Raw genomic sequence first — 21,607 nt, forward strand, 5'->3', positions numbered from 1 at the left:
TTTTAACCTGTCATTGGGATCCATTATATGTCCATTTTGCAAGCTGGTGAGAAAATCGCATCCTCGCATTCCAATAGGATGACATACGGAGCACTGGTCATGAAACATTTGTGCGATTCTCGTCCTTGAAAAACGGACCATATTTTTATACGTTGTGTGTGACTCCAGCCTAAGCCATACCCATCAGTACAGAACAATAAAAATCACCACTGAGTAAAAAGGTGGAAATCTCTGGAAAAGAAAGCTGATCATTTCTAACCTGATGATAGCCTAGGTGCATCATTAGGGGCCATCAGTGCAAGTTCTGGATATAAGACCCTTTCAGATGCTGAGGAAGAATGGTGTCAGTGAGCAGGCAACTGTTCAGAATACTGAGAGCCAGGGCTGTGGAATCGGAGTCGTGGAGTCGTAGTTTTGGTTGGAGTCGGAATAAATGTTACTCAAATATATATGTTCTATCAAACTATGAACAACAGTGATAAGCAGTTCTGCTGGAGATAGAGACATTTCTTACTTCTTGTGTGTCACTGTTCTCCACTGCCCTTATCTAATCTTATACTTGGTTAACCTCATGCTGCCCCAACCCCCCTACTTACAATGTATGAAACTGAAAGTGAAAATGTGTTGCAAATTCTTAGTAGTAAAGCTCCTCCTCTAGACTAGATCATACTAGGTGTGCGTCTTCCAAGCATCTCACAGCTGCCTGCTACTCAGAAGAGGAAGACTGTAAGAAGTATTATCCTTTCAACAAACTTTGCATCAGTTAACTGTGAGTACATGAGGAATAATAACAGTATTACTGACCACTATATCAGTTGTACGACCTGGCAATAATTTTGTACAATTGTTTTTAGGAAAAACAATTGTCATTTGGATTGTGAATGCAGAATTAAAAACCTGAGAATGTCAAAGAAGCATCACATTAAATCAGCTGTATTTGAACATTTCACCATCACTCAAGATAGAAAACATTATGTCTGTCAGTGTATGACAAATGATCCAGACGAAAACAAATGCTGCGAAGCCAAGATGAGTGCATATTCAGGCAAAGATAAAAATGCTCCTACCAGAGCTTTTAATCTAAAGAGACATTTACAGCGCTTTCATCCAGAAGTACTGAAAGCAGTGGATGAGAAAGACTGCATCCAAACCAATAAACCAGTGCCCAGCTCTTCCAGCCAAACAAAACAGCAGAGAAGTTTGCAGCCATCAGTTGCAAGATATTTTGTCAGTGACAAAGTTATTGTGACAATGACAGTAGATACATTTAAAAAACAGATCATAGAGCTTGTTGTAAAGGATAGTGTGCCTATTTCATTATTTTCACGACCAGCTTTTATGTGTCTGAATGGGGAAATGGCCCGCAAGCTTGGTGTTTCTCTGGAGAGAGAGAGTATTAGAAAATTAGTAATCGAAGAAGCTTTTAAACAAAAGGAAGAACTTAAAAAAACTCTCAAGGGACGCTTTCTGTTTCTTAAAATGGATGCCTGCACACGTCACAGAGTGAACTATTTTGCCATCAATGTCCGATTTGTTTGTGACAAAAATGAAATAGTTACCAAGACATTGGCAGTAAAAGACACCAAAGCTCATCACACCAGTGAGTTTCTCCAGGTCTTGGTGGAAAAGGTTCTGCAAGACTATGAACTTAAAAAAGAGCAAGTTCTTTCTGTCGTAACTGACAATGCATCAAATATGATAAGTACTATTAAGCTAATGAATGAGAGTAATGATGGTGACCAGCAGCTAGAGGAACATTCTGGGTCCACAGACACAGAAATGTTTGAAATAGAGGAACACAGTATTGTAACTGAGGAGCAAACTGAAGTTGTTTCAGATGAACAGCAACATGATAGTTTAGATGATCTTGTTGAAACTGTGTCAATATGTTCTTTCATTCATCACATGTGCTGTGTTGTGCATACGCTACAGCTGGCTATAAGAGACAGTCTGCAAGAAGGACATGCTGCTGCACTGATTGGCAAGGTGAGAAAATTGGCTACTGTTGCCAGAACCCCTAAAGTTGACTCAATTTTGAAGAGACGTGCTGGAAAAGGGGCAATTATTGATCAAGCCACACGATGGGGCAGTACTTACTTAATGATTCAGCGCTTGGTTGAACTGAAAACCTTTCTTGTAGACATGGCTAACCCTCAACTGACGCTAAATGAAAGTCAGTGGAATCAGGTGACTGAGCTGGAAAAATTGCTAGAGCACCCATTTACAGTGACTAAAAAATTACAAGCAGAGGACTTAACTCCAGGTATTTTCTTAAAGGAGTGGAAGAACCTGATGTTTTGCCTGTCCCAAAGAGGAGGGTTAATTGCAAGTGGCATTGCTACATCAATGAAACGAGATAGAGGAGCTACTATTACAAAATAACATTCTTTTGGCAGCTGTTTATGTAGACCCAATGCATCGGATTCTTCTAGATGATCAACAGCTAAGTAAAGGAAAAGAAGCTCTGTTTGAAATAGCAGTAAGGATGAAAGGGTTGCAGAACAGTCAGGAGGAACAAGAAGAATTTGGTCGTCCTGCCACATCTTCACCCTCATCATCAACTGATGAAGAATTTAATTTCGAAAAATATTTGGATCACAAGGACCGTGCAAAGCGTTCCCACATAGAAGAAGAGTCATCCCCATCAAGGAACACAGCCAGTACATTTCAGTAGAATTTTTCATGTGCACTAAAAGAAATTGAGAAATTTGACCGTTCATCAAAAATAACAGTGCAACAAGCGATTCCTCTGTATCCTGACATTGTCAGAGATGTTGCCTGAGTGGTTACTGCTTTGCCACCAACACAAGTTAGTGTAGAGAGGTTGTTCTCTGCTCTCAAAATAATTAGATCAGATTTGAGGGCATCCATGAAGGAGGATCTGACAGAGGCAATACTTTTTCTGAGGACAAATTTATAGATTTCTTCTTATTAACTGCATAAAAGTGTTTATTGCATATTTACTTACAGTTTAGAAAAGTTTATAAAAGTTATTTGCTATATTCTAATTGTATTCTAATAAATGTAGTTTTTGCTCTAAGTGGTCTGATTACTTATATGATGGTGAGAAACTGAATAAGCACGATGTTTAATATTTTACAACAGTAAATTTGTTGTTATGAATTGGCCATTTATGAAGGAGTTGGAGTCGGAGCCGGAGTCGGAGCCTGATAAAGTCCAGGAGTCGGAGTCGCAACTGTGGCTTACCGACTCCACAGCCCTGCTGAGAGCTATGGGAGCCCTGTGGTGCTCAGGCTGCAGGGTGAGACCCCCAGTAATAAGTCACTAGCACGCTGAGACCCTGCAGTCACTGCACACATGAACGACGAAGAGACTGCACAGTCACAGCACTACAGATTACACAACAGGGGCAGTGACCTGCTGATGTATGGCCCCGTATATTACCGGTAGAAGGGACAGCTAGGCCCTACATGTGGGAGACATACCAAACAGCTGATGCCAGCGCTGCCTCCTTGCAGCCCGCGCTGCCCCTCCCTGCTCTCCACGCTGCCTCTCCCTGCTGTGCTCGCTGCCTCCCTGCTGTCCGTGCTGCCTCACTTCTGTACTCGCTGCCTCTCCCTGCTGTACTCGCTGCCTCCCTGCTGTCCGCGCTGCCAGTGCTGCCTATCTGCTGTACGTGCTTCCTCCCTGCTGTACTCTCTGCCTCCCTGCTATACTCTCTGCCTCCCTGCTGTATTCTCTGCCTCCCTGCTGTACTCGCTGCCTCTCCCTGCTGTCTGCGCTGCCTCTCCCTGCTGTACTCGCTGGCTCCCTGCTGTCCGTGCTGCCAGTGCTGCCTCCCTGCTGTACACACTTCCTCCCTGCTGTACTCTCCGCCTCCCTTGTTGTATTCTCTGCGTCCCTGCTGTACTCGCTGCCTCTCCCTGCTGTCTGCGCTGCCTCTCCCTGCTGTACTCGCTGCCTCCCTGCTGTCCGCGCTGCCAGTGCTGCTTCACTGCGGAACTCCCTGCCTCTCCCTGCTGTCTGTGCTGCCTCTCCCTGCTGTATTCGCTGCCTCCCTGCTGTCCGCGCTGCCAGTGCTGCCTATCTGCTGTACGTGCTTCCTCCCTGCTGTACTCTCTGCCTCCCTGCTATACTCTCTGCCTCCCTGCTGTATTCTCTGCCTCCCTGCTGTACTCGCTGCCTCTCCCTGCTGTCTGCGCTGCCTCTCCCTGCTGTACTCGCTGCCTCCCTGCTGTCCGTGCTGCCAGTGCTGCCTCCCTGCTGTACACACTTCCTCCCTGCTGTACTCTCTGCCTCCCTTGCTGTATTCTCTGTGTCCCTGCTGTACTCGCTGCCTCTCCCTGCTGTACTCGCTGCCTCCCTGCTGTCCGCGCTGCCAGTGCTGCTTCACTGCGGAACTCCCTGCCTCTCCCTGCTGTCCGTGCTGCCTCTCCCTGCTGTACTCGCTGCCTCCCTGCTGTCCGCGCTGCCAGTGCTGCCTCACTGCTGTACTCGCTGCTTCTCCCTGCTGTCCGCGCTGTCTCTCCCTGCTGTCTGCGCTGCCTCTCCCCGCTGTCCGCGCTGCCTCTCCCTGCTGTACTCGCTGCCTCCCTGTTGTCCGCGCTGCCAGTGCTGCCTCACTGCTGTCCGCGCTGCCTCTCCCTGCTGTATTCTCTGCCTCTCCCTGCTGTACTCGCTGCCTCTCCGCTGTACTTGCTGCCTCCCGGCTATCCGCGCTGCCTCCACTGCATCTCCCTGCTGTCCGCGCCATCTCTCCATGCTGTCCGCGCTGCCTCTCCCCGCTGTCCGCGCTGCCTTTCCTTGCTGTCCGCGCTGCCTCTGCCTGCTGTACTCGCTGCCTTCCTGTTGTCCGCGCTGCAAGTGCTGCCTCCCTGCTGTCCGCGCTGCCTCCCTGGTGTCCGCGCTGCCTCTCCCTGCTGTATTCGCTGCCTCTCCCTGCTGTACTCGCTGCCTACCGGCTGCCTCCTTACTGTACTTGCTGCCTCCCTGCTGTCCGCGCTGCCTCCCTGCTGTCCGCGCTGCCTCTCCCTGCTGTCCGCACTGCCAGTGCTGCCTCACTGCTGTACTCGCTGCCTCTCCCTACTGTCAACGCTGCCTCCCGGCTGTCCGCGCTGCCTCCCTGCTGTTCGCGCTGCCAGTGCTGCTGTCCGCGCTGCCTCCCTGCTGTCCGCGCTGCCAGTGCTGCCTCACTGCTGTACTCGCTGCCTCTCCCTGCTGTCCACGCTGCCCCTCCCTGCTGTCCGCGCTGCCTCTCCCTGCTGTCCGCGCTGCCTCCCTGCTGTCCGTGCTGCCAGTGCTGCCTCCCTGCTGTCTTCGCTGCCTCCCTGCCGTCTGCGCAGCCTCTCTGCTGTCTGCGCTGCCTCCCTGCTGTCCTCGTTGCCTCCCTGCTGACCGCGCTGCCTCTCCCTGCTGTACTCGCTGCCTCCCTGCTGTCCGCGCTGCCAGTGCTGCCTCCCTGCTGTACTCACTGCCTCCCTGCTGTCCTCGCTGCCTATCCCTGCTATACTTGCTGCCTCCCTGCTGTCCACGCTGCCAGTGCTGCCCTCCTGCTGTCCGCTCTGCCTCCCTGCTGTACTCGCTGCCTCCCTGCTGTACTCGCTGCCTCCCTGCTGTCCGCACTGCCAGTGCTGCCTCCCTGCTGTCTGTGCTGCCTCCCTGCTGTCCGCGCTGCCAGTGCTGCCTCCCTGCTGTCTGCGCTGCCTCCATGCTGTACTCGCTGCCTCCCTGCTGTCCACGCTGCCAGTGCTGCCTCCCTGCTGTACTCTCTGCCTCCCTGCTGTACTCGCTACCTCTCCCTGCTGTACTCGCCGCCTTTCCCTCCTGTACTTGCTGCCTCTCCCTGCTGTACTCGCTGCCAGTGCTGCCTCACTGCTGTACTCGCTGCCTCCCTGCTGTCCGCGCTGCCTCCCTGCTGTCCGCGCTGCCTCTCCCTGCTGTACTTGCTGCCTCCCTGCTGTTTGCGCTGCCAGTGCTGCCTCACTGCTGTACTCGCTGCCTCTCCTTGCTGTACTCGCTGCCTCCCTGCTGTCCACGCTGCCTCCCTGCTGTCCACGCTGCCTCTCCCGGCTGTACTCGCTGCCTCCCTGATGTCCGCGCTGCCAGTGCTGCCTCCCTGCTGTCCACACTGCCTCCCTGCTGTACTCGCTGCCTCCCTGCTGTACTCACTGCCTCCCTGCTGTCCGCGCTGCCAGTGCTGCCTCCCTGCTGTACTCGCTGCCTCCCTGCTGTACTCGCTGCCTCTCCCTGCTGTCCGTGCTGCCTCTCCCTGCTGTCCGCGCTGCCTCTCCCTGCTGTCCGCGCTGCCTCTCCCTGCTGTCCGCGCTGCCTCTCCCTGCTGTCCGTGCTGCCAGTGCTGCCTCCCTGCTGTCCACGCTGCCTCTCCCAGCTGTTCGCGCTGCCTCTCCCTGCTGTCCCCGCTGCCTCTTCCTGCTGTACTCGCTGCCTCCCTGCTGTCCGCGCTGCCAGTGCTGCCTCCCTGCTGTCCACGCTGCCTCTCCCTGCTGTCCGCGCTGCCCCTCCCTGCTGTACTCGCTGCCTCCCTGCTGTCCGCGCTACCAGTCCTGCCTCCCTGCTGTCTGCGCTGCCTCAATGCTGTACTCGCTGCCTCTCCATGCTGTCCACGCTGCCTCCCTGCTGTCCGCGCTGCTTCTCCCTGCTGTACTCGCTGCCTTCCTGCTGTCCGCGCTGCCTCCCTGCTGTACTCGCTGCCTCTCCCTGCTGTACTCGCTGCCTTCCTGCTGTCCGCGCTGCCAGTGCTGCCACCCTGCTGTACTCGCTGCCTCTCTCTGCTGTACTCGCTGCCTCTCCCTGCTGTCCATGCTGCCTCCTGGCTGTCCGTGCTGCCCCTCCCTGCTGTACTCGCTGCCTCCCTGCTGTCCGCGCTACCAGTGCTGCCTCCCTGCTGTCTGCGCTGCCTCAATGCTGTACTCGCTGCCTCTCCCTGCTGTACTCGCTGATTCTCCCTGATGTACTCGCTGCCTCTACCTGCTGTACTCGCTACCTCCCTGCTGTACTCGCTGCCTCCCTGCTGTACCCGCTGCCTCTCCCGGCTGTACTCGCTGCCTCTTCCTGCTGTCCGCGCTGCCAGTGTTGCCTCCCTGCTGTCTGCGCTGCCTCCATGCTGTACTCGCTGCCTCCCTGCTGTCCACGCTGCCAGTGCTGCCTCCCTGCTGTACTCTCTGCCTCCCTGCTGTACTCGCTGCCGCTCCCTGCTGTACTCGCCGCCTTTCCCTCCTGTACTCGCTGCCTCTCCCTGCTGTACTCGCTGATTCTCCCTGATGTACTCGCTGCCTCTACCTGCTGTACTCGCTGCCTCCCTGCTGTACTCGCTGCCTCCCTGCTGTACCCGCTGCCTCTCCCGGCTGTACTCGCTGCCTCTCCCTGCTGTCCGCGCTGCCAGTGCTGCCTCCCTGCTGTCCGCGCTGCCTCTCCCTGCTGTACTCGCTGCCTCTCCCTGTTGTCCACGCTGCCTCCCTGCTGTCCGTGCTGCCAGTGCTGCCTCACTGCTGTACTCGCTACCTCTCCCTGCTGTCCACGCTGCCTCCCGGCTGTCCGCACTGCCCCTCCCTGCTGTCCGCGCTGCCTCTCCCTGCTGTACTCACTGCCTCCCTGCTGTCCGCGCTGTCAGTGCTGCCTCCCTGCTGTCTGCGCTGCCTCTCTGCTGTCTGCGCTCCCTCCCTGCTGTCTGTGCTGTCCACGCTGCCAGTGCTGCCTCACTGCTGTCTGAGCCGCCTCCCTGTTCTTGATGCCTCCCTGCTGTACTTGATGCCTCCCTGCTGTCCGCGCTGCCTCTCCCTACTGTATTCGCTGCCTCCCTGCTGTCTGTGCTGCCAGTGCTGCCTCACTGCTGTACTCGCTGCCTCTCCCTGCTGTCTACACTGCCTCCCTGCTGTCCGCGCTGCCCCTCCCTGCTGTACTCGCTGCCTCCCTGCTGTCCGCGCTGCCAGTACTGCCACATGGCTGTCCACGCTGCCTCTCCCTGCTGTCCACGCTGCCTCTCCGTGCTGTACTCGCTGCCTCCCTGCTGTTCGCACTGCCTCCCTGCTATACGCACTGCCTCTCCCTACTGTACTCGCTGCCTCTCCCTGCTGTACTCGCTAACCTCTCCCTGCTGTCCGTGCTGCCTCTCCCTGCTGTACTCGCTGCCTCCCTGCTATCCGCGCTGACAGTGCTGCCTCACTGCTGTACTCGCTGCCTCTCCCTGCTGTACTCGCTGCCTCCCGTGCTGCCTCACTGCTGTACTCGCTGCCTCTCCCTGGTGTTCACGCTGCCTCCCTGCTGTCCGCACTGCCCCTCCCTGCTATTCGCGCTGCCTCTCCCTTCTGTACTCGCTGCCTCCCTGCTGTCTGCGCTACCTCCCTGCTGTCCTCGCTGTCTCTCCCTGCTGTCCTCGCTGCCTCTCCCTGCTGTCCTCGCTGCCTCTCCCTGCTGTCCTCGCTGCCTCTCCCTGCTGTCCTCGCTGCCTCCCTGCTGTCCTCGCTGCCTCCCTGCTGTCCTCGCTGCCTCCCTGCTGTCCGCGCTGCCTCACTGCTGTACTCGCTGCCTCTTCCTGCTGTCCACGCTGCCTCTTCCTGCTGTCCACGCTGCCTCCCTGCTGTCCGCGCTGCCTCTCCCTGCTGTACTCGCTGCCTCCCTGCTGTCCACGCTGCCAGTGCTGCCTCCCTGCTGTCCGCGCTGCCTCTCCCTGCCTTTCTCGCTGCCTCCCGGCTGTCTGCGCTGCCTCTCCCTGCTGTCCACGCTGCCTCCTGGCTGTCCGCGCTGCCCCTCCCTGATGTCCACGCTGCCTCCCTGCTGTCCGCGCTGCCAGTGCTGCCTCCATGCTGTCTGCGCTGCCTCCCTGCTGTCCGCACTGCCTCTCCCTGCTGTACTCGCTGCCTCCCTGCTGTTTGCGCTGACAGTGCTGCCTCACTGCTGTACTCGCTGCCTCTCCTTGCTGTACTCGCTGCCTCCCTGCCTCTCCCTGCTGTACTCCGCTGCTTCCCTGATGTCCGCGCTGCCAGTGCTGCCTTCCTGCTGTCTGTGCTGCCTCCCTGCTGTCCGCGCTGCCTCCCTGCTGTACTCGCTGCCTCCCTGCTGTACTCGCTGCCTCTCCCTGCTGTCCGAGCTGCCTCTCCCTGCTGTCCGAGCTGCCTCCCTGCTGTCCGCGCTGCCAGTGCTGCCTCCCTGCTGTCCGCTCTGCCTCCCTGCTGTACTCGCTGCCTGCTGTCCGCACTGCCTCTCCCTGCTGTCCGTGCTGCCTCTCCCTGCTGTCCGCGCTGCCTCTCCCTGCTGTCCGCGCTGCCTCTCCCTGCTGTCCGCGCTGCCTCTCCCTGCTGTCCGCGCTGCCAGTACTGTCTCCCTGCTGTCCACACTGTCTCTCCCTGCTGTCCGCGCTGCCTCTCCCTGCTGTCCGCGCTGCCTCTCCCTGCTGTCCGCGCTGCCTCCCCCTGCTGTCCGCGCTGCCAGTGCTGCCTCCCTGCTCTCCGCGCTGCCTCTCCCTGCCTTTCTCGCTGCCTCCCGGCTGTCTGCGCTGCCAGTGCTGCCTCTCCCTGCTGTCCACGCTGCCTCCCGGCTGTCCGCGCTGCCCCTCCCTGATGTCCACGCTGCCTCCCTGCTGTACTCACTGCCTCCCTGCTGTCCGCGCTGCCTCCCTGCTGTCCGCGCTGCCTCTCCCTGCTGTACTTGCTGCCTCCCTGCTGTTTGCGCTGCCAGTGCTGCCTCACTGCTGTACTCGCTGCCTCTCCTTGCTGTACTCGCTGCCTCCCTGCTGTCCACGCTGCCTCCCTGCTGTCCACGCTGCCTCTCCCGGCTGTACTCGCTGCCTCCCTGATGTCCGCGCTGCCAGTGCTGCCTCCCTGCTGTCCACACTGCCTCCCTGCTGTACTCGCTGCCTCCCTGCTGTACTCACTGCCTCCCTGCTGTCCGCGCTGCCAGTGCTGCCTCCCTGCTGTACTCGCTGCCTCCCTGCTGTACTCGCTGCCTCTCCCTGCTGTCCGTGCTGCCTCTCCCTGCTGTCCGCGCTGCCTCTCCCTGCTGTCCGCGCTGCCTCTCCCTGCTGTCCGCGCTGCCTCTCCCTGCTGTCCGTGCTGCCAGTGCTGCCTCCCTGCTGTCCACGCTGCCTCTCCCAGCTGTTCGCGCTGCCTCTCCCTGCTGTCCCCGCTGCCTCTTCCTGCTGTACTCGCTGCCTCCCTGCTGTCCGCGCTGCCAGTGCTGCCTCCCTGCTGTCCACGCTGCCTCTCCCTGCTGTCCGCGCTGCCCCTCCCTGCTGTACTCGCTGCCTCCCTGCTGTCCGCGCTACCAGTCCTGCCTCCCTGCTGTCTGCGCTGCCTCAATGCTGTACTCGCTGCCTCTCCATGCTGTCCACGCTGCCTCCCTGCTGTCCGCGCTGCTTCTCCCTGCTGTACTCGCTGCCTTCCTGCTGTCCGCGCTGCCTCCCTGCTGTACTCGCTGCCTCTCCCTGCTGTACTCGCTGCCTTCCTGCTGTCCGCGCTGCCAGTGCTGCCACCCTGCTGTACTCGCTGCCTCTCTCTGCTGTACTCGCTGCCTCTCCCTGCTGTCCATGCTGCCTCCTGGCTGTCCGTGCTGCCCCTCCCTGCTGTACTCGCTGCCTCCCTGCTGTCCGCGCTACCAGTGCTGCCTCCCTGCTGTCTGCGCTGCCTCAATGCTGTACTCGCTGCCTTCCATGCTGTCCGCGCTGCCTCCCTGCTGTACTCGCTGCCTGCTGTCCGCACTGCCTCTCCCTGCTGTCCGTGCTGCCTCTCCCTGCTGTACTTGCTGCCTCCCTGCTGTCCGTGCTGCCAGTGCTGCCTCCCTGCTGTCCGCGCTGCCTCTCCCTGCTGTCCACGCTGCCTCTCCCTGCTGTACACGCTGCCTCTCCCTGCTGTACTCGCTGCCTCCCTGCTGTCCGCGCTGCCAGTGCTGCCTCCCTGCTGTCTGCGCTGCCTCCCTGCTGTCCGCGCTGCCTCTCCCTGCCTTTCTCGCTGCCTCCCAGCTGTCTGCGCTGCCAGTGCTGCCTCTCCCTGCTGTCCACGCTGCCTCCCGGCTGTCCGCGCTGCCCCTCCCTGATGTCCACGCTGCCTCCCTGCTGTACTCACTGCCTCCCTGCTGTCCGCGCTGCCAGTGCTGCCTCCCTGCTGTCCGCGCTGCCAGTGCTGCCTCCCTGCTGTCCGCGCTGCCTCCCTGCTGTCCGCGCTGCCTCTCCCTGCTGTACTTGCTGCCTCCCTGCTGTTTGCGCTGCCAGTGCTGCCTCACTGCTGTACTCGCTGCCTCTCCTTGCTGTACTCGCTGCCTCCCTGCTGTCCACGCTGCCTCCCTGCTGTCCACGCTGCCTCTCCCGGCTGTACTCGCTGCCTCCCTGATGTCCGCGCTGCCAGTGCTGCCTCCCTGCTGTACTCGCTGCCTCCCTGCTGTACTCGCTGCCTCTCCCTGCTGTCCGCGCTGCCTCTCCCTGCTGTCCGCGCTGCCTCTCCCTGCTGTCCGCGCTGCCTCTCCCTGCTGTCCGCGCTGCCTCTCCCTGCTGTCCGCGCTGCCAGTGCTGCCTCCCTGCTGTCCACGCTGCCTCTCCCAGCTGTTCGCGCTGCCTCTCCCTGCTGTCCCCGCTGCCTCTTCCTGCTGTACTCGCTGCCTCCCTGCTGTCCGCGCTGCCAGTGCTGCCTCCCTGCTGTCCACGCTGCCTCTCCCTGCTGTCCGCGCTGCCCCTCCCTGCTGTACTCGCTGCCTCCCTGCTGTCCGCGCTACCAGTCCTGCCTCCCTGCTGTCTGCGCTGCCTCAATGCTGTACTCGCTGCCTCTCCATGCTGTCCACGCTGCCTCCCTGCTGTCCGCGCTGCTTCTCCCTGCTGTACTCGCTGCCTTCCTGCTGTCCGCGCTGCCTCCCTGCTGTACTCGCTGCCTCTCCCTGCTGTACTCGCTGCCTTCCTGCTGTCCGCGCTGCCAGTGCTGCCACCCTGCTGTACTCGCTGCCTCTCTCTGCTGTACTCGCTGCCTCTCCCTGCTGTCCATGCTGCCTCCTGGCTGTCCGTGCTGCCCCTCCCTGCTGTACTCGCTGCCTCCCTGCTGTCCGCGCTACCAGTGCTGCCTCCCTGCTGTCTGCGCTGCCTCAATGCTGTACTCGCTGCCTTCCATGCTGTCCGCGCTGCCTCCCTGCTGTACTCGCTGCCTGCTGTCCGCACTGCCTCTCCCTGCTGTCCGTGCTGCCTCTCCCTGCTGTACTTGCTGCCTCCCTGCTGTCCGTGCTGCCAGTGCTGCCTCCCTGCTGTCCGCGCTGCCTCTCCCTGCTGTCCACGCTGCCTCTCCCTGCTGTACACGCTGCCTCTCCCTGCTGTCCGCGCTGCCTCTCCCTGCTGTCCTCGCTGCCTCCCTGCTGTCCGCGCTGCCAGTGCTGCCTCCCTGCTGTCTGCGCTGCCTCCCTGCTGTCCGCGCTGCCTCTCCCTGCCTTTCTCGCTGCCTCCCGGCTGTCTGCGCTGCCAGTGCTGCCTCTCCCTGCTGTCCACGCTGCCTCCCGGCTGTCCGCGCTGCCCCTCCCTGATGTCCACGCTGCCTCCCTGCTGTACTCACTGCCTCCCTGCTGTCCGCGCTGCCAGTGCTGCCTCCCTGCTGTCCGCGCTGCCAGTGCTGCCTCCCTGCTGTCCGCGCTGCCTCCCTGCTGTCCGCGCTGCCTCTCCCTGCTGTACTTGCTGCCTCCCTGCTGTTTGCGCTGCCAGTGCTGCCTCACTGCTGTACTCGCTGCCTCTCCTTGCTGTACTCGCTGCCTCCCTGATGTCCACGCTGCCTCCCTGCTGTCCACGCTGCCTCTCCCTGCTGTACTCGCTGCCTCCCTAATGTCCGCGCTGCCAGTGCTGCCTCCCTGCTGTCCACACTGCCTCCCTGCTGTACTCGCTGCCTCTCCCTGCTGTACTCGCTGCCTCCCTGCTGTCCGCACTGCCAGTGCTGCCTCCCTGCTGTCCGCGCTGCCTGCCTGCTGTCCGCGCTGCCTCCCTGCTGTCCGCGCTGCCTCCCTGCTGTCCGCGCTGCCTCTCCCTGCTGTCCGCGCTGCCTCTCGCTGCTGTACTTGCTGCCTCCCTGCTGTCCGTGCTGGCAGTGCTGCCTCCCTCCTGTCCACGCTGCCTCTCCCAGCTGTCCGCGCTGCCTCTCCCTGCTGTCCGCGCTGCCTCTCCCTGCTGTACTCGCTGCCTCTCCCTGCTGTACTCGCTGCCAGTGCTGCCTCCCTGCTGTCCACGCTGCCTCCCGGCTGTCCGTGCTGCCCCTCCCTGCTGTACTCGCTGCCTCCCTGCTGTCCGCGCTACCAGTCCTGCCTCCCTGCTGTCTGCGCTGCCTCAATGCTGTACTCGCTGCCTCTCCATGCTGTCCATGCTGCCTCCCTGCTGTCCGTGCTGCCTCAATGCTGTCCGCGCTACCAGTCCTGCCTCCCTGCTGTCTGCGCTGCCTCAATGCTGTACTCGCTGCCTCTCCATGCTGTCCACGCTGCCTCCCTGCTGTCCGCGCTGCTTCTCCCTGCTGTACTCGCTGCCTTCCTGCTGTCCGCGCTGCCTCCCTGCTGTACTCGCTGCCTCTCCCTGCTGTCCACGCTGCCTCCTGGCTGTCCGTGCTGCTCCTCCCTGCTGTACTCGCTGCCTCCCTGCTGTCTGCGCTACCAGTGCTGCCTCCCGGCTGTCTGCGCTGCCTCAATGCTGTACTCGCTGCCCATCCATGCTGTCCACGCTGCCTCCCTGCTGTACTCGCTGCCTGCTGTCCGCACTGCCTCTCCCTGCTGTCCGTGCTGCCTCTCCCTGCTGTACTTGCTGCCTCCCTGCTGTACTCGCTGCCTTCCTGCTGTCTGCGCTGCCTCCCTGCTGTACTCGCTGCCTCTCCCTGCTGTACTCCTGCCTCCCTGCTATCCGCGCTGCCTCCCTGCTGTCCGCCAGTACCTGTAGTAGCGGTCATCTCTGTATGGCGTCAGCTCCTCCTGCAGATCCTTGTACGCAGCGCTGATCTTCTTGCAGAAGTCATTGAATTCGGTGTATAGGGAGCTTTCAAATGCTGCATAATCTGAATCCATCCTCCTAGTTGTCGCAGGCCGTGGATCTCAGCAGTTCTAACCACTGACTTGGGCCTGCGCGGCCTCCAGTGTGTGTTGCTCTCCTGTGTCTGACTACAGGCTGCCGAGCTCTGGCCGCCCCCTCTGTACCGGTCCCGGAGGGCTGACTGCACCGAGGCCTCCCGCAGGTTTCATCCGGGGCCAGTGCTGCCCCCGTGCGTGGTACCGAGGTAGTGCATGAGGCTCGCAGTTATGAGCAGTCTGTGATACGCCACCTCAGGGACCCTTAGGATATGTCTCCACGGGGCGTATTACATCCGGATAGCTGTGGATTGAACGCTGCGTACAGCCACAGCGTCTAATCTGCAGCGTCCAGATGTTACAGCATAGTGGAGGAGATTTTATGAAATCCTGTCTCCACTATGTGTGCGGGACCACTTTCGGCGGCCCTGCGTATCCGGACATGCTGCGCGGTTTTTTTTAGATCGCAGCATGTCTGTTTACCTTGCGGAGACGCTCAGTCTCAGCCTCCGCCTGGTAAATTGCCTTCTTTTTGTATACACTGCGGCAATCCGGATGTCTTCAATAAGCACATCCGGAGTCACCGCATGTACAGAAGGGCGTGGAGCGAGGTTTCCACGTCGTCCAAAGCGCCGACAATACGGCCCGTGGAGACGTACCCTTAGGGTACGTTTCCACATTAAGGATTAAATCCGGATTAGCTGCGGATTGGACGCTGAGTACAGCCGGAGCATCCAGATGTTACAGCATAGTGGAGGGGATTTTATGAAATCCCGTCTCCACTATGAGTGCAGGGGTGACTCCAGCGGCCCTGCGTAACCGGACATGCGGCGCATCTTTACAGACTGCAGCATGTCTATTTATCTTGCGGAGACGCACAGTCCCCGCAAGATAAATAACCCATGGGATAACAGCCCCCCATAAAATGCTTAACATAAATGACAAAAAACAGACGACTCGGATTGTGGGGTTAATTGGCCGTCAGGCTTTAGGCTGTGTGCCCACGTAGCGATTTTTAAGCGTTTTTTGCCGCGATTTTCGGCGCGAAAACGCAGCGAAAACGTTTAAAAATCGTGTACAGAACGCCCCCCATGCATTCCTATGGCATTCCGCACATGCTGTGCTAATGCTGCGCTTTTTTCCGCTGCGGAATCGCATCGCAGAAAAAATCGCAGCATGCTCATTCTTTTGTGCGGAATCGCAAAGAATTGCCGCGATTCCGCACCCATAGGAATGCATGAGAATCGCTTACTTCCCGCATGTGGCTATGCCCACCATGCGGGAAGTTAAGCGTCTCATGTGCGGTTGGTACCCACGGTGTGGAGGAGAGGAGACTGTCCTCCAGGCCCTGGGTACCATACCCCTCCATACCCCTGTAAAAAAAAGAATAAAAAATCGGGGTATATTTACCTTCCGGTGTCCCGCGCTGCATTCCTGGCCTAAGCGTTCCCAGCAGGGCTGCCACTAGGAATTTTGGGGCCCCATACTGGCAAAATTTATGGGGCCCCCTTGAGACTCCGCCCAGGCTCCACCCCCAGTTCTGCCTCCACCCTAGCTCCTCCTCCACCACCGTGAACCTTCCAAAATCCCTCCGCCCTTTCTTGGAAAAACTTCACTTCTACATCACGCCCTCACCAATCTCACATTAACACCATATCACATACATAGCCATCAGCTTTAGTTTTGCTCAAAAGATTTTTTAAGCCTGCCGCCATGACAAGGTAGACTCTATTGACAGGGCCCTACTCTACTCTAACGTATTAAACATTTGGTAACTTTTTTAACCATTATTGTGCATCCATCTTCAGACAATGACCAGATGATACCGTCAGTGCCCGTCTAACTCTAACCTACTCCAGCAAGCAGTCCCTTATATTAGGTTGATCACATATTAAGTCAATGTAATTGTACCCCCCATGAGACCCCCAGATTCTGTTCCCCCCCGTCATGGCTCTTTGGGCACCGCCGCCATGCCACCGGAGACGGAGCCACAGAGACGTCGGAGAGAGTCAGAGACAGACAGACAGTCTAATCACCCTGCTCGCTCACTGCCATCGCCTCGTGGCTGGTCTCCCAGTGCCTGCCATCTGCATCTCGCAGTCCCGCTGCCGTCCACGGTCACCATTTTCTGCTCTCAGCCCGGTGCCACCATGTGGCGAGCTGGCACAGCCTATGGGCGATGGTCACACAAAATCCCTCATGCTCCATTCAAACATCGCTTTAGGACCCCAACTTCTCAGAAAAGGGCTTTTGGCTGCCATCTATGTAAGGTGTATGTGCACCCCAAAACATGAGAGATCGCAGACATCAGCACTTCAGACCAGACATGCTTCTGTAGACACGGACTGTGCTGACAAATCGCCAGTGATCAGCGCTGACACTTGTATCCGAGGTCCCAGCGGTCAAAGATGACAAGCTGAGAATGGAGGGGCTGCCATGTCCCTGACTAATATGTCCCCCCCACTGCTACAGATCTGATAGTGAACTGCCAATCATATCAATTTACCTGCATGACATTGACATAGGGGATTTCTTTGTGCTCTAATCAGAAACTAGAAAATCCACAATGTTCAGCACTCGACATGTAGTGAGGGTCAGCCCTAAGAGTATGCGCACAAGCAGCACATTCAATGTGGACTTTCCTCAACAAAATCATGTCACACGTGTGGATCTTGTCACATACAAGTGACACACTGTGGATTTTAAAATGCGCATTTGAGTGGGAATCTACCACTTGTTTGTATTTACTCACACATTTCCTGGAGAAATATCAATTCATATCTACAGTATAAGTATCTAATGGTCCCAGGACTGCGCTTTATGTTACATTACCATCACAAATCTGTTCTGTCAAAACCCCACAAAAGAGCCCTGACCCTAAAAATGGCACAGACAGAACGGACTGAGAACCAGTGCAGCTATAAAGCCCCCAGTCAATTTTACACTGCAAAAACACCAACATATGAGAAGTGTGAAGCTTTTATGGGGGGGAGGAACAAGTTCGCATGAGGTCAAACCAAAGCAGACTTCTCCACTGCCTTGCACACTGTGAGAATAGAGCAGGTGACTTCATAAGAGTTGTCAAAAGGTGAACCCAAAAAATCCCTGAGGTAAGAAAAGACTAGATAATATTACCCCCTCCCCTATGTCTGAGCCCTGCAGCTAGATCAGGGGAGGGAGAGGACTGGGGGGCTTTGTTTACTGCATTGGGAGTCATCTGGGGACAAGTGAAAGACCCCCTAGAAGATGACATCTCATGCACATAGGGCAATCTGTAACAGTGGGGTAAGTGGGCAAGAGCCGGCTCTGCAGCACAGAATATAGGGCAGGTGGGTGTAAGTCTGCACCTGTGGGGTACAACACGGGGATTTACCCTAAGGCTCCCCGCCCCACAATGGCACTGCAGCCCCTCAGGGGGAGACAGGTTTATTGAGCTGGATGGAGCCGCTGCCCCACAGAGCCGTGCACTCCCAGCATGAGAGCCGCAGTCATATCGCAGCTGCTGCAGAACTCCTATCTGAAGCGTGGTTTCCCTTATCCCCTTCACATGGCCATAAGCGCCCACCACCCACGTTACTTAATAACTTTCTAATGGGGCCCCCCAATGCCAAAATACACGAGCGGCTCTGTACACCTCGTACACACGAGGCTCCACTCCGTACACCTCGTACACGCACGGCTCCTCTCCGTACACCTCGTACACGCACGGCTCCTCTCCGTACACCTCGTACACGCACGGCTCCTCTCCGTACACCTCGTACACGCACGGCTCCTCTCCGTACACGCACGGCTCCTCTCCGTACACCTCGTACACGCACGGCTCCTCTCCGTACACCTCGTACACGCACGGCTCCTCTCCGTACACCTCTTACACGCACGGCTCCTCTCCGTACACCTCGTACACGCACGGCTCCTCTCCGTACACCTCGTACACGCACGGCTCCTCTCCGTACTCGCCCGGCTCCTCTCCGTACACGCCCGGCTCCTCTCCGTACACCTCGTACACGCACGGCTCCTCTCTGTACACCTCGTACACGCACGGCTCCTCTCCGTACACCTCGTACACGCACGGCTCCTCTCCGTACACCTCGTACACGCACGGCTCCTCTCCGTACACCTCGTACACGCACGGCTCCTCTCCGTACACCTCGTACACACGCCCGGCTCCTCTCCGTACACCTTGTACACACGGCTCCTCTCCGTACTCTTCGTACACGCACAGCTCCTCTCCGTGCACCTCGTACACACGCGGCTCCACTCCGTACACAGAGTACACACACGGCTCCGCTCCATACACAAAGTACACATGAGGCTCTGCTCCGTACACAAAGTACACACACGGCTCTACTACATCCACCCTGTAAACCCCTCCTGACCCCACATAGAAACTTTACCTCATCCAGCAGTACACCATGACAACCAGCACAGCAGAGTCCTGCATACATGAGACCCCTGATCATTTGACCCCTGACTCCTCCCCTCCTGTGACCTCATCACAGGTCCTATGCGCACACAGCAGACGGAGCTGGAGAAGCCTGAACAAAATGTAGGGGGGCCAGGGGCCGAGCGCGGACCGAGCTGCCAGTGTGCTCGGGCGCCGGGCCCCCATAATCACCGGGGTTCCCGCACAGAAACTTTACCTGATCCAGCAGTACAGGACAACCAGCACAGCAGTGTCCTGTATACGTCCAGGCCCCGATCATGTGACCCCTGACTCCTCCCCTCCTGTGACCTCATCACAGGTCCTGTGCGCACACAGCAGACAGAGCTCGGGCTGCCAGTGTGCTCCGGCGCCGGGCGGGCCCCCCAATCACCGGGTCCCCATACACTTGTAAGGGCTGTCATGCCCTGATGGCGGCCCTGGTTCCCAGTAATGCCTTGCGGCAAGGCCCTGTAATGACGTAGTCTCGCGTGACTCTAGCGGTCTCGCGAGATCGCTATAGCAACGCGAGACTACGTCATCACAGGTCTCGCAAGGCATTACTGGGAACGCTGTGGCCCGGGAATGCAGCGTGGGACGCCGGAAGGTAAATATACCCCGATTTTTTTTATTTTTTTTAGCATTTTAACATCCTTTTACTATTGATGCCGCATAGGCGGCCTCAATAGTAAAAACCTGCTCACACTTGTCAAACACTATGTTTGACGAGTGTGACCAACCTGTCAATCACTTTCCAAGCGATGCTTCAAATCGCTTGGAAAGTGCTTGAATATCGCACGCGAAAATCGCGATCATAATCGCTGTGAAATCGCGCGGAAAAAACTGCGCGATTTCTGGGAAGGAGTCCGGTTTTTAGTGAGTGTTTTAAAACGCTACGTGGGCCCATAGCCTTACAAGGTAATTCCAAATATATACAAGAAAACTATGAATTCAAATTTTGTAAAATTAAATATTCATAAAACTATAATGAGTAGTCATAAATAAGATATCAAAGCCCAGGTGGGCTTAAGAAAATTGACCCCACAGTAAAGCCAAACGACAAACTCGAAGATCCAATCCAACGTTCCTTATTGCGGTGGGCGGGCGGGTGACTTCTCTTCAGGGCGTCCAGAGCTTGAGTGAAAAACCTCTCAGCTGTTCTTTTGAATAATTTCCCTTCCCGCCTGGACGCTCCTCCAATCACGGCGTCCCTTACCTCAGCAGCCCAAGCAGCCAATCACAGCATGCCTAGGCTCTGTTGCTAGGCAGAAAACCGGCTCTGGTTTGTTTTCCTCCTGAGGATACCCCAGAGCACTTCAAGCTGTAGAATGGTCCATAGGGTAATCATTAACCCTTTACTACAGAATCTGAAACTTCTCGAAATCCATAAAGAAATGTGCAGGGAGGCGTGATCCCTTGGCACCCAAACACTAATCGCTTACCGGGTCCCCCAGTCTATGGATACGATGCAGTGATTCCGGATGTGTTCATTGAACACATCCGGAATCACCGCACGTACAAGAGGGAGCTGCGCTTTGGGAGGAGCGGGGTATCCACTGTGTCCAAAGCACGGGGATTACGCCCCGGGGAGAAATAGCCAGTGAACACATGCGGAATCACCACACGTACAAAAGGGGACAGCGCTTTGGGCGGAGCCAGGTATCCGCTGGGTCCAAAGCGCTGCCAATATGCTCCATGGACACATACCCTTAGGGCTCATACTCACTTGCAAGATACTTGCACAAAAATCGTGTGAGTCTCTCGCATGAAAACCTGGCACTGCCACCGGAACTGGGACCAGAGCGTGCAGCTGCATAGAAATACATGTAGCTGCACGTTCCAGTCTGAGTGCCGGCTGCAGTGTCAGGTTTCCATGCAAGAGACTCGCGCGAGAATCATGCGAGTCTCTCGCAAGTGAGTATGAGCCCTTACTGACATTACGGTAAGACTAGAGGACACCCATAGATGCAGTTACATTATGCACGCATCATGTGTGCGTCGGACTGGAGCACCTTGGGCCCACCCGTGACCTGACAAATCATTCTTGGGGCCTGCTATGTAGCTACATAGAAATAAATACAAAACCACGAGTTGTGTGGTAAAACACGTTAATATCAGGGTATAATATAAGATACTACACTTTATAATGTTATAGAAAGAGTTGGCGCCCACATTTCGGTGCAGATGTAAGCAGGTTTCCGGATGCAGTGACAAACAGGAGGCAGAGCAAGGGTTAACAAATTTAATTAACAATAAAGTTACTCCTCGCAGGGAGATAAACTGGGAAAAGAATAAAGGTGAATAGCAAAAATATCAACACTTCACTCAGTAAACTTATGTGTCTATGGTTTCCTCAGCCTCATATGTTCCGATGAGGGTTGTAGCATTTGTAGCTGTCAACAACATGTCCTCAAGGGGGGTCCAAGGTTAGCGACCCGTCTTCTGGCGGCAGCGGTCAGTCTCCGGTACCTTCCACTGAGCCTCTAGTCCAGTGATGGCGAACCTATGGCACGCGTTCCAGACAGGGCATGCAGAGCCCTCTCAGCTGGCACGCGGCCAAGGCCTCGCCTCACTGTTCAGAGTTGCAGCTTCCTCATGCATTGAGCGGTGCGGCCATGGAGCTGAATGATGATGTCATCCAGCCACGGCCGCGCCTCTCAATGTGTGTGAGGAAGTGACAGGAAGGACACTGCCAGCGCACGGAGACTGCGGAGAGGTGAGTGTGGCCGCTGGTGTGTGTGTGTGTGCGCGTGTGTATAGCCGCTGGTTTGTGTGTGTGCATGCGCTTGTGTGCGTGTGTGTGTGGCCGCTGGTGTGTATGTGTGTGTATATGTGTGACCCTGGTGTGTGTGTCGTGTGTGGAGAGGGCCAGTGATGGGGAGAGAGACAATGATAGGAGTGATGAGGAATGGGCCAGTGATGGCGGTGATGGGGAGAGGGCCAATGATGGCAGTGATGGGGAGAGGGATAATGATGAGAGTGATGGGGACAGGGCCAGTGATGGCAGTGATGGGGAGAGGGACAATGATGGGAGTGATGGGGAAAGGGCTAATGATGGGAGTGATGGGGAGAGGGCTAATGATGGGAGTGATGGGGACAGGGCCAGTGATGGGGAGAGGAACAATGATGGGAGTGATGGGGACCGGGCCAGTGATGGCGGTGATGGGGAGAGGGCCAGTGATGGGAGTGATGGGGAGAGGGACAGTGATG

The 21,607-nt window shown here is 57.4% G+C and overlaps 1 protein-coding gene across 6 annotated transcripts in view; it reads right to left on the minus strand.

Annotated features, from left to right (window-relative positions):
• TMEM181 (transmembrane protein 181) overlaps positions 1 to 14,406 on the minus strand; it is a 527,451-nt gene extending 513,045 nt beyond the window's left edge. For 2 of the 6 annotated variants that reach the window (XR_012221450.1, XM_073551885.1), the window contains exon 1: positions 13,847 to 14,406. Coding sequence is in view for 4 of the 6 variants with exons in the window: in XM_073551885.1 (XP_073407986.1) it covers positions 13,847 to 13,977 (131 nt within the window). In the remaining 2 variants the exon portion in view is untranslated. The remainder of the gene's footprint in view (positions 1 to 13,846) is intronic. The other 4 variants (XM_073551884.1, XM_073551880.1, XM_073551883.1 and 1 more) reach the window with 3 other exon arrangements.
• Between the last annotated feature and the right edge of the window lie 7,201 nt (positions 14,407 to 21,607).

Source organism: Dendrobates tinctorius, unplaced genomic scaffold (assembly GCF_039654945.1).
Source record: "Dendrobates tinctorius isolate UK_male_01 unplaced genomic scaffold, ASM3965494v1 ptg000181l, whole genome shotgun sequence".
In the NCBI taxonomy this organism is placed as follows: Eukaryota; Metazoa; Chordata; class Amphibia; order Anura; family Dendrobatidae; genus Dendrobates; species Dendrobates tinctorius.